Source organism: Salmo salar, chromosome 03 (genome assembly GCF_965601325.2).
Source record: "Salmo salar chromosome 03, fSalSal1, whole genome shotgun sequence".
NCBI classification, from domain to species: domain Eukaryota; kingdom Metazoa; phylum Chordata; class Actinopteri; order Salmoniformes; family Salmonidae; genus Salmo; species Salmo salar.
In genome coordinates, this window is record NC_138293.1 from 28,084,799 (window position 1) to 28,097,150 (window position 12,352).

The 12,352-nt window shown below is 43.2% G+C and overlaps 1 protein-coding gene across 1 annotated transcript in view; it reads right to left on the reverse strand.

Annotated features, from left to right (window-relative positions):
• The window catches only part of LOC106599295 (zinc finger CCHC domain-containing protein 2), a 25,009-nt gene continuing 12,657 nt past the window's right edge, over positions 1-12,352 (reverse strand). The window contains exons 5-13 of the mRNA XM_082973399.1: positions 9,395-9,495; positions 8,206-8,291; positions 7,439-7,522; positions 7,111-7,165; positions 6,902-7,025; positions 6,550-6,700; positions 6,311-6,433; positions 4,758-6,110; positions 1-4,266 (exon numbers count right to left, since the gene is read on the reverse strand). Of these exons, the coding sequence (XP_082829525.1) occupies positions 4,208-4,266; positions 4,758-6,110; positions 6,311-6,433; positions 6,550-6,700; positions 6,902-7,025; positions 7,111-7,165; positions 7,439-7,522; positions 8,206-8,291; positions 9,395-9,495 (2,136 nt within the window). The 3' untranslated portion in view covers positions 1-4,207. The remainder of the gene's footprint in view (positions 4,267-4,757; positions 6,111-6,310; positions 6,434-6,549; positions 6,701-6,901; positions 7,026-7,110; positions 7,166-7,438; positions 7,523-8,205; positions 8,292-9,394; positions 9,496-12,352) is intronic.

Genomic DNA, 12,352 nt, shown 5'->3' on the forward strand with positions numbered 1-12,352 from the left:
TATGTTGAACGTTTATATTTTTATTCAGATAAAGCATCCTCAATGCATTTGGTATGTACATTTTCAATGGGTGGCAGGTTGATTCCCTTTTCTGATATCTTATTGTTGCAAATGAAGTGAAGGAGGTAATAGGCCTACATTTAGAGGTCTCTGGCGTACACATTTTACTATGCTTCATAAACCTGCACAGAATACTGAATATATAAGATCGTGGATAACACTTTACTTGACACCCAGCGTCATAACATTATGGACACATAACAGCTGACATAACCTGTCATAATATGGTCATAACACTGTAAGGACACGTATATTTAGACATAACATATATTACACTATTTTATGGCTGTTATGACACCTACATAATAATGTCAAAATCCACAAAACCTACCACAGTAGTTATATTATGGCTGGTTGTTACACCTACATAAGAATGTCAAAACCCACAAAACCTACCACACAAGGCAAAACATTCCATTACACCATAAACAAACTGTTGACAAGTTGGCTATGTTATATAAAATTTTCTGAAATAGCTCATTAAATTGTAATTGCACCCACATTTACATCAGACATTCAGCTACCCCAATGCTCTGTTGCTGATGACTGGGATGAATGCAGGAGCAGATTTAAGGAGCAGGACAAGACACCCTCTTTTCGACTGATGTCTGACATAAGGGCATGCACGTGAAATGCTAATCTGATTTATATTATTATGAACGTCATAATGCTTCTTGAGTGTCAAAGTGCATTTTCTTAGTCCAAGTAAAGTAGCACAGGATGGTCATAATGCTTCATGACAGTGTCAGAGTGTACTTTCTGCAAGTTATTTAAAATATGAAAAAGAAACATGACTAAAGAATTCATTAGAACAACATAGGATTTAACAAACTTTAAAATGAAAGGAAACTTCTTGGCAGGGAAAAAACACATTTGAATAAATGTGAGTTTTGACACCTATGGTGTCATAACCAGCCATAAAATAACGCAATATATGTCACAACAGGTGTAAATATCTATCATGACAGTGTAATGACAAGTTGTGTCAGCTGTTATGACATGGTTATGTATGTGGCATAACGTGTTGACGCTGGGTGTGAAGTAAAGTGTTACCGGATTGTGTTCCCGAGATTAAACCAGATCTTCCTCGAGGCATTGACTATTTTATATACTGTAATTCTATGCAGTGTTGAAATACGGTCAACCTTTGTAAAAAAAAAAAAAATGTAAGTATATTTTTTTACTTATTCTAAAACAACTCTGTCTGATCATCCACAGAGAACAGTAGTATTCTACTTTTTTCAACCTGGACTCAATACCCCAAACACTTCCTGTATGAAAGTCTTCTCATCAACCACAGGTTTTTTCACGTACAACATTGAGAACTACACTTGACATACACTGCCACCTTCTGGCCGGTGAATGTACAGTTAGGAATTGATCTGACCCTGAACAGTGAAAAACAATAGTACAATATTGTACAATAGTAAATAGTCATTTAAAGGTGAAACAGTGACACTCGTCACCCCAGGTGCATTTGTTTATGTTTTTCCAAATACATCCTATGCTGTTCTGTCGCGCAGGCAATGACGTCAGAGGGGGGAAAAAAAACAGTGTTCGTTGTTTGAAAAAACGTCGTTGTTTGTAATTATATCGCAAACGGACGTGGCAGTTTCCCTGCTACGTATTCCAACTTTAATAATGGTGAAAACATTGTTCAATGGAAATAACAGAGAAGACCTTAGATATTCAATGTCTATTTTATATTAAAAAAATGTATGGAAGAATAAACCATTTAGAATGCATTTCGCAATTCTGATATAGCATGGGGATCTCCATATTAAAATATAAACCTGTGTTTTTGTTGTTTTTTCATTGATTGCTACCAACTTCCCTGAAGAAAAAAAAAGTATGTTTAATTAATTTTGCACAGGAAGGAACTATTGTATAATTACATATTTCAGTTGCGACATTAACATTTAATCAATAGATGAATTGCACCAGAGGTAACACTACCTCAACCTTCAGCACTGCATCTTTAACATAAAAGTTCAACAAATACATCAAACAGGCTTGATAGTTCATGTTTTTTTCTCTTTCAATTTTAATTTGAAACATCAAAATAAAGATATTAATCAAAATAAAGTCAACAACTAGGCCTCTTAAATCCAATACAAAACGTTTAAAACTTTAAAAAACGGATTCTGAAAAGCTGCTTACAGATACGTTCCACTTTATAAAACGTTCCACTTTACCTGCGTGTCAATTTCAGATAGCTTACACATTGCGTGCCTGTGTGTTGGTATGCTGGAAAACACTAAACAATCCACCTCAACAGCAGACAGTGAAAGAGAAAGGTGGGTTTCAATCCCACAAACAGGCGATTGTCTTTAACAACAGTGAGTGTTTTACCTTTTTTCTAATACAGAAGTTCTCATTTGAGTACAGTAAGTGTGTGTAGTTAGCCTCTTACAGATGTGCACAAATTTACACCTACATGCATAATACAATCTCATTGCTGCATGAGAAAGGAGGAATAGGGCACATAAAGTACTGGCAACAAAGAGCTTGACACAAGCCTACACAAACGGGCAGGAGCCAAACGTTCAACATCTTCAACAGGTACAGTACATGCATGGTGGTAGGATAAGGGACAGTGATTCTGTGGCCCAATCCAAAGATCGACCCTACTGATGGGGGGTTGATTTGGGTCTCAGAAAATCACCTCCTAGAGGAGAGGCTTAGGGGATACATTAACCACAAGAGTCCTCTCATTGCCTGAGAGCATTTGGGACATGACCCACAAAGAACCAAACATAGATATACACACGCACAGACCTGTAAGGATTAGTGCAATTTTGCCCCCAGGAGACAGTTACAAACAAAACAGCAGCATTAAAGGGTTATAACGTTACTTCAGGATTGTGGCAATGAGGCTCTTTATCTACTTCCCCAGTCAGATGAACTCCTGGATACCACTGTTATGTTAAGAGGTGGTTTCATGAGCCAATGCTAACTAGCATTAGCGCAATGATTGGAAGTCTAGCATGCTAGCAGATACCGTAGACTTCTAGTCATTGCTCTAATGCTAGTTAGCAATTGCACTAGCGCTAGTTAGCAGCTTCCTTCAAACTGCACGCAGAGACATAAAAAATGGTATCCACAAATTAATCTGACTCTGAGGAAGTAGATTGCCAAAATCCTGTAGTATCCCTTTAACATCATGAATGACAGACATGATTAACTTAATACATGCTTCACATTAAATCAAGTGGCAACAAATGACAATAAAACATTCCTTTTCGCACAAAGATTTTCCTTAAATGGAATACCGTTAGCATGTAAAACAAATGCAATACAGGGTATTTATGGTACATTCAGAATATTCTGTCAAAAAACAAATTACATAAATATTTTTATCTCATAAACCATACATCTTTCCTCCACTTTATGACAATCCAAAAAAATAAAAGAGCATGTGAAGTTTTTGAATATTCACCCCCCCACCCATTTTTATAAATCACATATTTTGTTATTTCAAATAGATAAAAAAGAAATTTAATGAGCTGGTAGGTTTAACTACTAGCTGCTTTTTAACTGTATTTTTTTTTGAACACCTATGCGATAATATAACCCTCTCCATCTTTTCTCTGTGAGGCACTAAGGCATTGTCCTACTCACTACCTTCCCTCCCATTACAAGTGCTAGCATATGAAAGAACTGACAGGGAGAACAGAGACTTGAAGTCATGACATGCTTTAGTTGATATAGGCTACTTAGCCTAACATATAACGACTTGAACCAAAGGCAGATTCTGGAAGAATTGAAATGTTCTAAAAAGACCTACATTAAAATTAGAATATAATTTTTTTTCTCTCCAAATCTATCAATCCTTATCGAATGCAAGTTACCACCACACCATTTAAATATGTGGTTTTCTTTCTTTAAAGTAAGAGACTAGTCTGTAAATGTGAGCTTGTCTCGTGCCGGTCTTCAGTGCAAAATACCACCCTCTGAAAAGTCTGAGAATTATACTGGATTCCATTCTTTACTGAGAAACTAGTCAGGATATTTGCATGGGTTCTCAAACCCCTAAAGGACATTTGGAAGGTATTACAAATTGTTGAAAAACTCAACCCTTTGGATTTCTGGAACCTTTACTGTAGTGAGATAAACAAAGCATTGTCTTGGTCCTCTCTCTGTCATGTCAGTCAGTTTTGTCTGCTTCAGAGGAGTGGGGGGCTGCGTACTTCAGCCGAAAGCCACCTGAAACACACACACACACACACACACACACACACACACACACACACACACACACACACACACACACACACACACACACACACACACACACACACACACACACACACACACACACACACACACACACACACACACACGTCAGTGTCGCGTGCCAAACTAGCCAACAAGTAACCTAAAGAAATGTGATGTCCATAGTCTATGCTAGCCTTCCAGATTCAGTGTCCCATCAAAAGATGATTTAACACTTGGTTGGGTGTTTAATAGAGCTCTTTAGCGCGTTCAGACAATCCAAGATTTGCTACAGAGAGCGTCACACATAAAAATGGTGGACAGTGCAAAACACGGTGGGAAATTTTTTTTACAAAAAAAAGCTCTGCCTTCCTATACAAAATGTTATTTTGCTGAAACAAAAGAGGAATCCTTATTTTCTCTGCTCTATCACTATGAGAGACTTCACCTCCTCTCTCTGCCACTAGCCTGGCCAGTATTACCTTGCTGCCCGGCGTCCATTGAGGGCTGCTTGCAGTCCTGGGCATAGTGCCCGCTGAGCCCACAGTTATAGCAGGAGACGTTGGCACTGCTCTTCTTCATGCCCGTGCCCAGTCCCACCGAGGAGAACATGGGTGTGTAGAAAGGGTTGAAGGAAGCAGCTGCCATCTGCTGCAGGTTGTATCCAGCCTGGGTGGCCAGCATGTGGTCTGAGTGGGAGGTGTGGAGCAGGTGTCCACTGACGTATTGCGTTGGCGTGGCTGTGTGAGGAGGAGGGGGATAGAAGGGAAGCTGTGTGGTGCCGTTGCTCTGGTGTTGGACCTGACTGCGGTGGCTGGGGTATCCAGCACTGCACATGGACGGGAGGTGGAAGAGAGGGAGGTGGGCGGCGCTGAAGACCTGGCGCCCCAGCTGGGGAGGGAAGTAGAAGTTGGGGTTGGGGGAGTGGCTACTACCACAGCTGCCACGGCAACCGCAAGTGTTGCAGCTCATCTGCTGTTGCTGGAGAGGTTGGGCCTGCTGCTGGGGTTGCAGCTTTTGCTGGGCCTGCCCTGCTGCCACCCCCGAGCTGCTGCAAGAAGCGGTGCCGTCTCCCTGGGCCGTGCTGCGGGTGAGGGTCAGGGCTTGGCTGGACACGGGGCCGGGGGTGTGTGTGGGGACGGCTGGGAGCAGAGTGGCCTGAACCTGACTGATGGCAGCTGGGGTCACAGATGCCCCTGAGGAGGGTGTCACGTAGTTAGGGGTGGGTAAGCTGGTGGGTACAGCCAGGGCTTGAGGCCTGGTGTTAGGGTCAGGGAGAAAGGCTGCTCGGGGTAGGGTGGCAGTGGAGGCTGAGTCAGTGGTGATGCATGTTTGCTGCAGGGGGGACATGTGGGAGGTCGGGGGGGTGACACTGATTGCACCCATGGGGGGCTGGTGCTGGGGGTTAGTGCTTCTACTGTCTGGGCTAGTGGGGGTTCTATAACACTGGAGTATGGGGTGACTGCTGGAGCCTGGGGTGGCTGGCTGTGAGTTCAGGGGTGCAGACACATGCCTCTGTCTCTCAGGGTCTCCCAGGGGAGCTTGGCTTGGGATGGACTCCTGAGGAACCATGGGGGTGGTCCCAGTCAGTGCCCCCTCTGCTGGTGAAACGTCCCCCGGCTGTGAAGTGACAAAGACCATAACGTCTGGCATGGTGGGCCCATTCTGGACCGTCAGTGGTATAGGATGTACACTTCGGGTACTGTCAGTGTAGGATGGCTCTTCCTTGTGGGCGACAGGGACCATAGGGTGTACAGTAGCCACAACTTTCTCCCTGCTGTGACCACTCGCCCTCTTCTGCTGGACAGAGTGATCCGAGTAACTCTCAGTAGTGTCTGGGAGAGAGAGAAGCGATCATTAAAGACATCTTGAGGTTCAACAGCACTATTTCACATTAAGGCTAAAGACTGAGACATCATGGGCCGGTTTCCAGACCCAGATAAAGCTTTGTCCTGGACTAAATGGAGACTCTCCACTGAAAGTGCTCTTTAGTCCAGGATTAATCTGGCCCCACAGGGGTAGAGGGGCCACTCACCTCTCTCTTCCTCCAGGTCTTCAAGGTCCTCACTCTCCAGACTCTCACGGGCCTCATGCTGGGGGCTGGAGGGGGTACTGGAGCTCTCAGACCACGTGTCTCCATACCTGTCCTGGACTGGCTCTACAGGGGTGGAGGAATGCACTTAGAAAACCACCAATCACAAACATGCATGTTGTTAAAATGTAAACCGTTGAATTGGGGGTGGGGATAGGCTATTGCCAGACATGGCTACTTACTCTCACTGACACCCTGTCTAGTGACGTTTGTTGACAGCGGTCTGATGATGCCATTGGGGATGTAGGCTTTGGCCCCCTCATTTCTCCTAACTTCATCAGGTCTTCTTCTACTCTTTAGTTCTGGAGTGAAAGCCCATTTCTCATCTACCTTCTGAAGAGAGAGCAGAACATTTAACACGCTAAACAGATGTAAATTATCATGATCGAATCAAACAAAAAAGTCAAAAATACAAGAGACATGCTTTTACTGTTAGAACAGATGCCAGTCAGCGTTACACAGCAGCATATTGACAGTCCTGCTGTTTCTAGCAGTTTCTCTAGTGGCCAGGTCAGGGAGAGATGTGTGACTGACCTGATGTGGGTCTGGCCAACAGGACATAACGTCTGCTTTTCTCCTCCCCTCCACCACTCCGTTGTGCTCTAAGTGGACAGCAGGCCTCTGGCTCTCACTCCGGCTGCTCTTTGTCATCAGTATGCTGTAAAGAGAAGGAAAGGATCCTCTTAGTACAACCCATCAGCCACAAGGTCACATGTCTGGGACTGAACAGATAGAGCTCTTACCTCTGGCCTAAGCTGCTGCACTCCGTCTGATGCCCAAGGTGGTGCGACTCGAAGTCTGGGTGAGGGAGAGCAGAATGATGATCGAGAAAGAGAGAGAAGTACGAGTGAACATCAACTATTGATCAATTAAATTCAACTGGACTTAAATCACATAGGGTGACAGGCAACAATATCTGTCTGTATGAAATAGCCATTTCCACACATTGTCAGATCAACCCCACAAAGAATGACAGACAGGCAGAGTAAATGGTTTATATGAGACAGCGATAATAGAAACTACACCATACAGCGCACACACACACACACACACACACACACACACACACACCTTCGTCCTGACTGGATGGCTCTGTGCAGTCTTCTTTAAAGTGCTCGGCTGCCTTGCAGGTCTTTCCCAGAGTTACGGTATTATCTGGGTAGGAGAGACCAGATAGTGAGATATTAGGGAATGGCCGACAAGATCCTTCCAGCCTACCTAACATTACAGCTTTGCAGGTCTTTAGGCAGCGGAAGTGTGTTAATATTAAAAGCTTTACATTTGCAGCCTAGACATCAAAAATACATTCTTGGTTTATGAATTTCTGTGGTCAATTTAATGCAGCTGTGTGAAACCAATGAGCAATGGATTCCCTTGAATGGTCAGAGGTTTGAGGAAACTTTCCCAAATAATAATTTAATTTAGTCAATTGATAATGGCTCGGGGTTTAATGTGGTGAAACAGCCTCCTGGTCCTGCAGCTATGCTGAGAGCTGTTCACTGTGAAGCTGGGTTTATTTCTCTAAGCTGGCCACCAAGCAGTGTGCGTATTATTTCTGGAGGATTTACCGGTCCTCTGGGAGAAATATTGAAACTGGGCTCAGGGCGTTACTTTCAAAGGCCATAAAATAAAGAAAATAAAAAGTTAAAGTTGACTGAGAAGTTGTCTATTGATACGATTAGTCACATGGACCGACCACATCAATCCAAATGCAAAATTATTCTAGAAGATAGAGGGGCAATTGTGGTCTGTGTTCCAAGGCATCCCTAACCAATCAGGTGGATGGTTTGTGTAGACATGCATTCCTGTACACGTCAGCGGAGCGGGTGATATCTCACCTTCCTGGAGGCTGAGGCAGGGGACAAGGAACCTGCAGACCTCTCCTCTCTGCCTGAAGGCTGCTGGGGCTGACAGAAGCATGTCCCTGTCACAGTGGAGAGAGAGAAGAAAGGGAGTTAAAGATAGAAATTACACAGAGGGAGAGAGAAAGTGACTTGGAAATTATAATTTAATGTGTCCTCCATCACCTGTTCTATACTAGAATATCTAATAGCAAGATACAGTAGGCGTCATCCATCACCTGTTCTATACTAGAATATCTATTAGCAAGATACAGTAGGTGCACTCTGTAAGAGATCACAAAGCGAGGGTGTGACCTTGGATGGTAGTGAAAAAGAGAAGGGGAAAAAGTGATCCCATCCATATCTGCAATGGAGAAACCACGTCTCACAGAGTTAAGGTCTGCCATTCATGGTTTTAGGGACTGACCACCCCACCGCAGGTGGGCGTCTGACTGACGACATTTTTGCCTGTTTCTACAAATGATGTCCGGAACTCTGTTCAGAGGTGTTAAGTACTCTCGGGCGTGTCAATGCCTTCAGACAGTGTTTCCCAACTCCAGTCCTCAAGACCCCCAACAGTACTCATTTTTAGTGTAGCTCTGGGCAAGCACACCAGATTCAACTTGTCAACTAATCATCAAGCCCTAATTGAGTTGAATGAGCTGTTTGTCCCGGGCTACAACAAATATTTGTTCTGTTGGGAGTACTGAGGAATTGGAGTTGGGAAACACTGCCTTAAGGAATGGCTAGTAATGGTAATGACATCACAGTTGACCTAGATATCAAAGCCTGGGTTCTGACACATGTAAAGCCTGGAGGTTATTCGCCATAACTGACAACACTGGAGCTTATGGCAGTGTTGGTGACAGTAACTAGAGGGTAGTCTACTCTACTCTCCACAATATGATACGTTGAGGTTTGTGAATAAAACACAGCTAAAGTAGAGGTTTGGACTAGTAGACAGTTTTAGCCATCTCATACAGCAATGTTATTTTATGCCACAGAAGCAAGTCATAGAAGATAAATAGATCTTGAATATCGAGGGAAAAAAGAACAGCTGGAGTGTATAACAACAAGAAGGTGTGAACTTCAAGAAATCTATTTATTTGACTGACAATATGAAAACCCTTGAGATGTCGCATCATTCTGTGTGCTGCAACAAACAGAGTAAAAGAGGGAGACTCACTGTAGCGTCCTCTCCAGGTCCCTGGGTTCATACTGGTCTCTCTGGGCCAGTAACCTCACCAGTCCCTTCTCAAAGGGCTCAGCAGACCTCTCACATGGAAGCTGGAATGCAGGGAATCGTATGAGGGGTTCTCATAGACATACAGTGCCGTCTGAAAGTATTCACACCCCTTGACTTTTTCCACATCTTGTTACGTCTCAGCCTTATTCTAAAATGGATTCATTTTTTCCCCCCCTAATCAATCAACACAAAATACCCCACAATGAAAGAAAAAACATTACCAAATGTATACAAATAAAACACAATGGAAATATTACATTTACATAAGTATTCACACCCTTTACTCAGTACTTTGTTGAAGCACCCCAGTCTGAGGTCCTGAGCGCTCTGGAGCAGGTTTTCATCAAGGATCTCTGTACTTTGCTCCGTTCATCTTTCCCTCGATCCTGACTAGTCCCTGCCGCTGAAAAACATCCCCACAGCATGATGCTGTCACCACCATGCTTCACCGTAGGGATGGTGCCAGGTTTCCTCCAGACGTGACACTTGGCATTCAGGCCAAAGAGTTCAATCTTGGTTTCATCAGACCAGAGAATCTTGTTTCTCATGGTCTGAGAGTCTTTAGATGCCTTTCGGCAAACTGAAAGCGGGTTGTCATGTGCCTTTTACTGAAGAGTGGATTCGTTCTGGCCACTCTACCATAAAGGCCTGATTGGTGGAGTGCTGCAGAGATGGTTCTCCTTCTGGATTCTTGGCCACCTCCTTGGTGGTTCCAAACTTCTTCCATTTAAGAATGATGGAGGCCACTGTGTTCTTGGGGACCTTCAATACTGCAGAAATGTTATGGTACCCTTCCCCAGATCTGTGCCTCGACACAATCCTGTCTCGGAGCTCTACTCAAAATTCCTTGGACCTCATTTCTTGGTTTTTGCTCTGACATACACTGTCAACAGTGGGACCTTATATAGACAGGTGTGTGCCTTTCCAAATCATGTCCAATCAATTGAATTTACCACAGGTGGTCTCCAATCACGATGATCAATGGAAACAGGATGCACCGGAGCTCAACTTCGAGTCTCATAGCAAAGGGTCTAAATACTTACGTAAATAAGCAGTTTTTTATTTTTAATACATTTGCAAAAAATGTTTAACAACCTGTTTTCGCTTTGTCATTATGGAGTATTCTGTGTAGATCGCTGAGGATTTTTTTTATTTAATCAATTTTAGAATAAGGCTGTAACGTAACAAAATGTTGAAAAAGTCAATGGGTCTGAATACTTTCCGAAGGCAATGTACATACAGTATATTCATAAAGTTTATATATAACATTTAGGGGTATAAAAAAATAGCAAGATGTAGAAATGCATTTCAATATACAGTACCAGTCAAAAGTTTGGACACACCTACTCATTCAAGGGTTTTTCATTATTTTTACTATTTTCTACATTGTAGAATAATAGTGAAGACATAAAAAATATGAAATAACACACATGGAATAATGTAGCAACCAAAAACATGTTAAATCATTATATATTTTATAATTGAGATTCTTCAAAGTAGCCACCCCTTGATGACAGCTTTGCACACTCTGGGCATTCTCTCAACCATCTTCATGAGGTAGTCAGCTGGAATGCTTTCCCAACAGTCTTAAAGGAGTTCCCACATATGCTGAGCCCTTGTTGGCTGCTTTTCCTTCACTCTGCGGTCCAACTCATCCCAAACCATCTCAATTGGGTTGAGGTCGAGTGATTGTGGAGGCCAGGTCATCTGATGCAGCACTCCATCACTCTCCTTCTTGGTCAAATAGCCCTTAAACAGCCTGGAGGTGTGCTTTCGGTTCAAATCAAATGTTATTTGTCACATGCGCCGAATACAACAGGTATTCGGCGCATGTTGTATTCTGAATAAAACATTACAGTGAAATTCTTACAAGCCCTTAACCAACAATGCAGTTAAGGAAAATACCTAAATAAGAAATAAAAGTTACAAATAATTAAAGAGCAGCAGTAAAATAATAGTGAGGCTATATACAGGGGGTACCGGTACAGAGTCAATGTGCGTGGGCATCGGTTAGTCGAAGGTAATTGAGGTAATATGTACATGTAAAAAAATAAAAAAAATAAAAAAAATGTCCCTTTTACAGGACACCGTCTTTCAAAGATAATTTGATTTTTATGAATTAACTTCACAGATCTTCATTGAAAAGGGTTTAAACACTGTTTCCCATGCTTGTTCAATGAACCATAAACAATTAATGAACATGCACCTGTGGAACGGTCGTTAAGACACTAACAGCTTACGGACGGTAGGCAATTAAGGTCACAGTTATGAAAACGTAGGACACTAAAGAGGCCTTTCTACTGACTCTGAAAAACACCAAAAGAAAGATGCCCAGGGTCCCTGCTCATCTGCGTGAACGTGCCTCAGGCATGCTGTAAGGAGGCATGAGGACTGCAGATGTGGCCAGGGCAATAAATTGCAATGTCTGTACTGGGAGACGCCCAAGACAGCGCTACAGGGAGACAGGACGGACAACTGATTGTCCTCGCAGTGGCAGACCACGTGTAACAACGGCAAACTTAATGATGGTGTTGGAGTCGTGCCTGGCCATGCAGTCATGAGTGAACAGGAGGGGACTGAGCACGCACACCTGAGGGCCCCCCGTGTTGAGGATCAGCGTGGTGGATGTGTTGTTACCTACCCTTACTACCTGTGTGCGGCCGTCAGGAAGTCCAGGATCCAGTTGCAGAGGGAAGTGTTTAGTCCCAGGGTCCTGAGCTTAGTGATGAGCTTTGAGGGCACTACAGTGTTGAATGCAGAGATGTAGTCAAGGAATAGCATTCTCACAAAGGTGTTCCTTTTGTCCAGGTGTGAAAAGGCAGGATGGAGTGTAATGGAGATTGGAGTGGCTCTAAGTTTTCTAGGATAATGGTGTTGTGAGCCATGACAGCCTTTCAA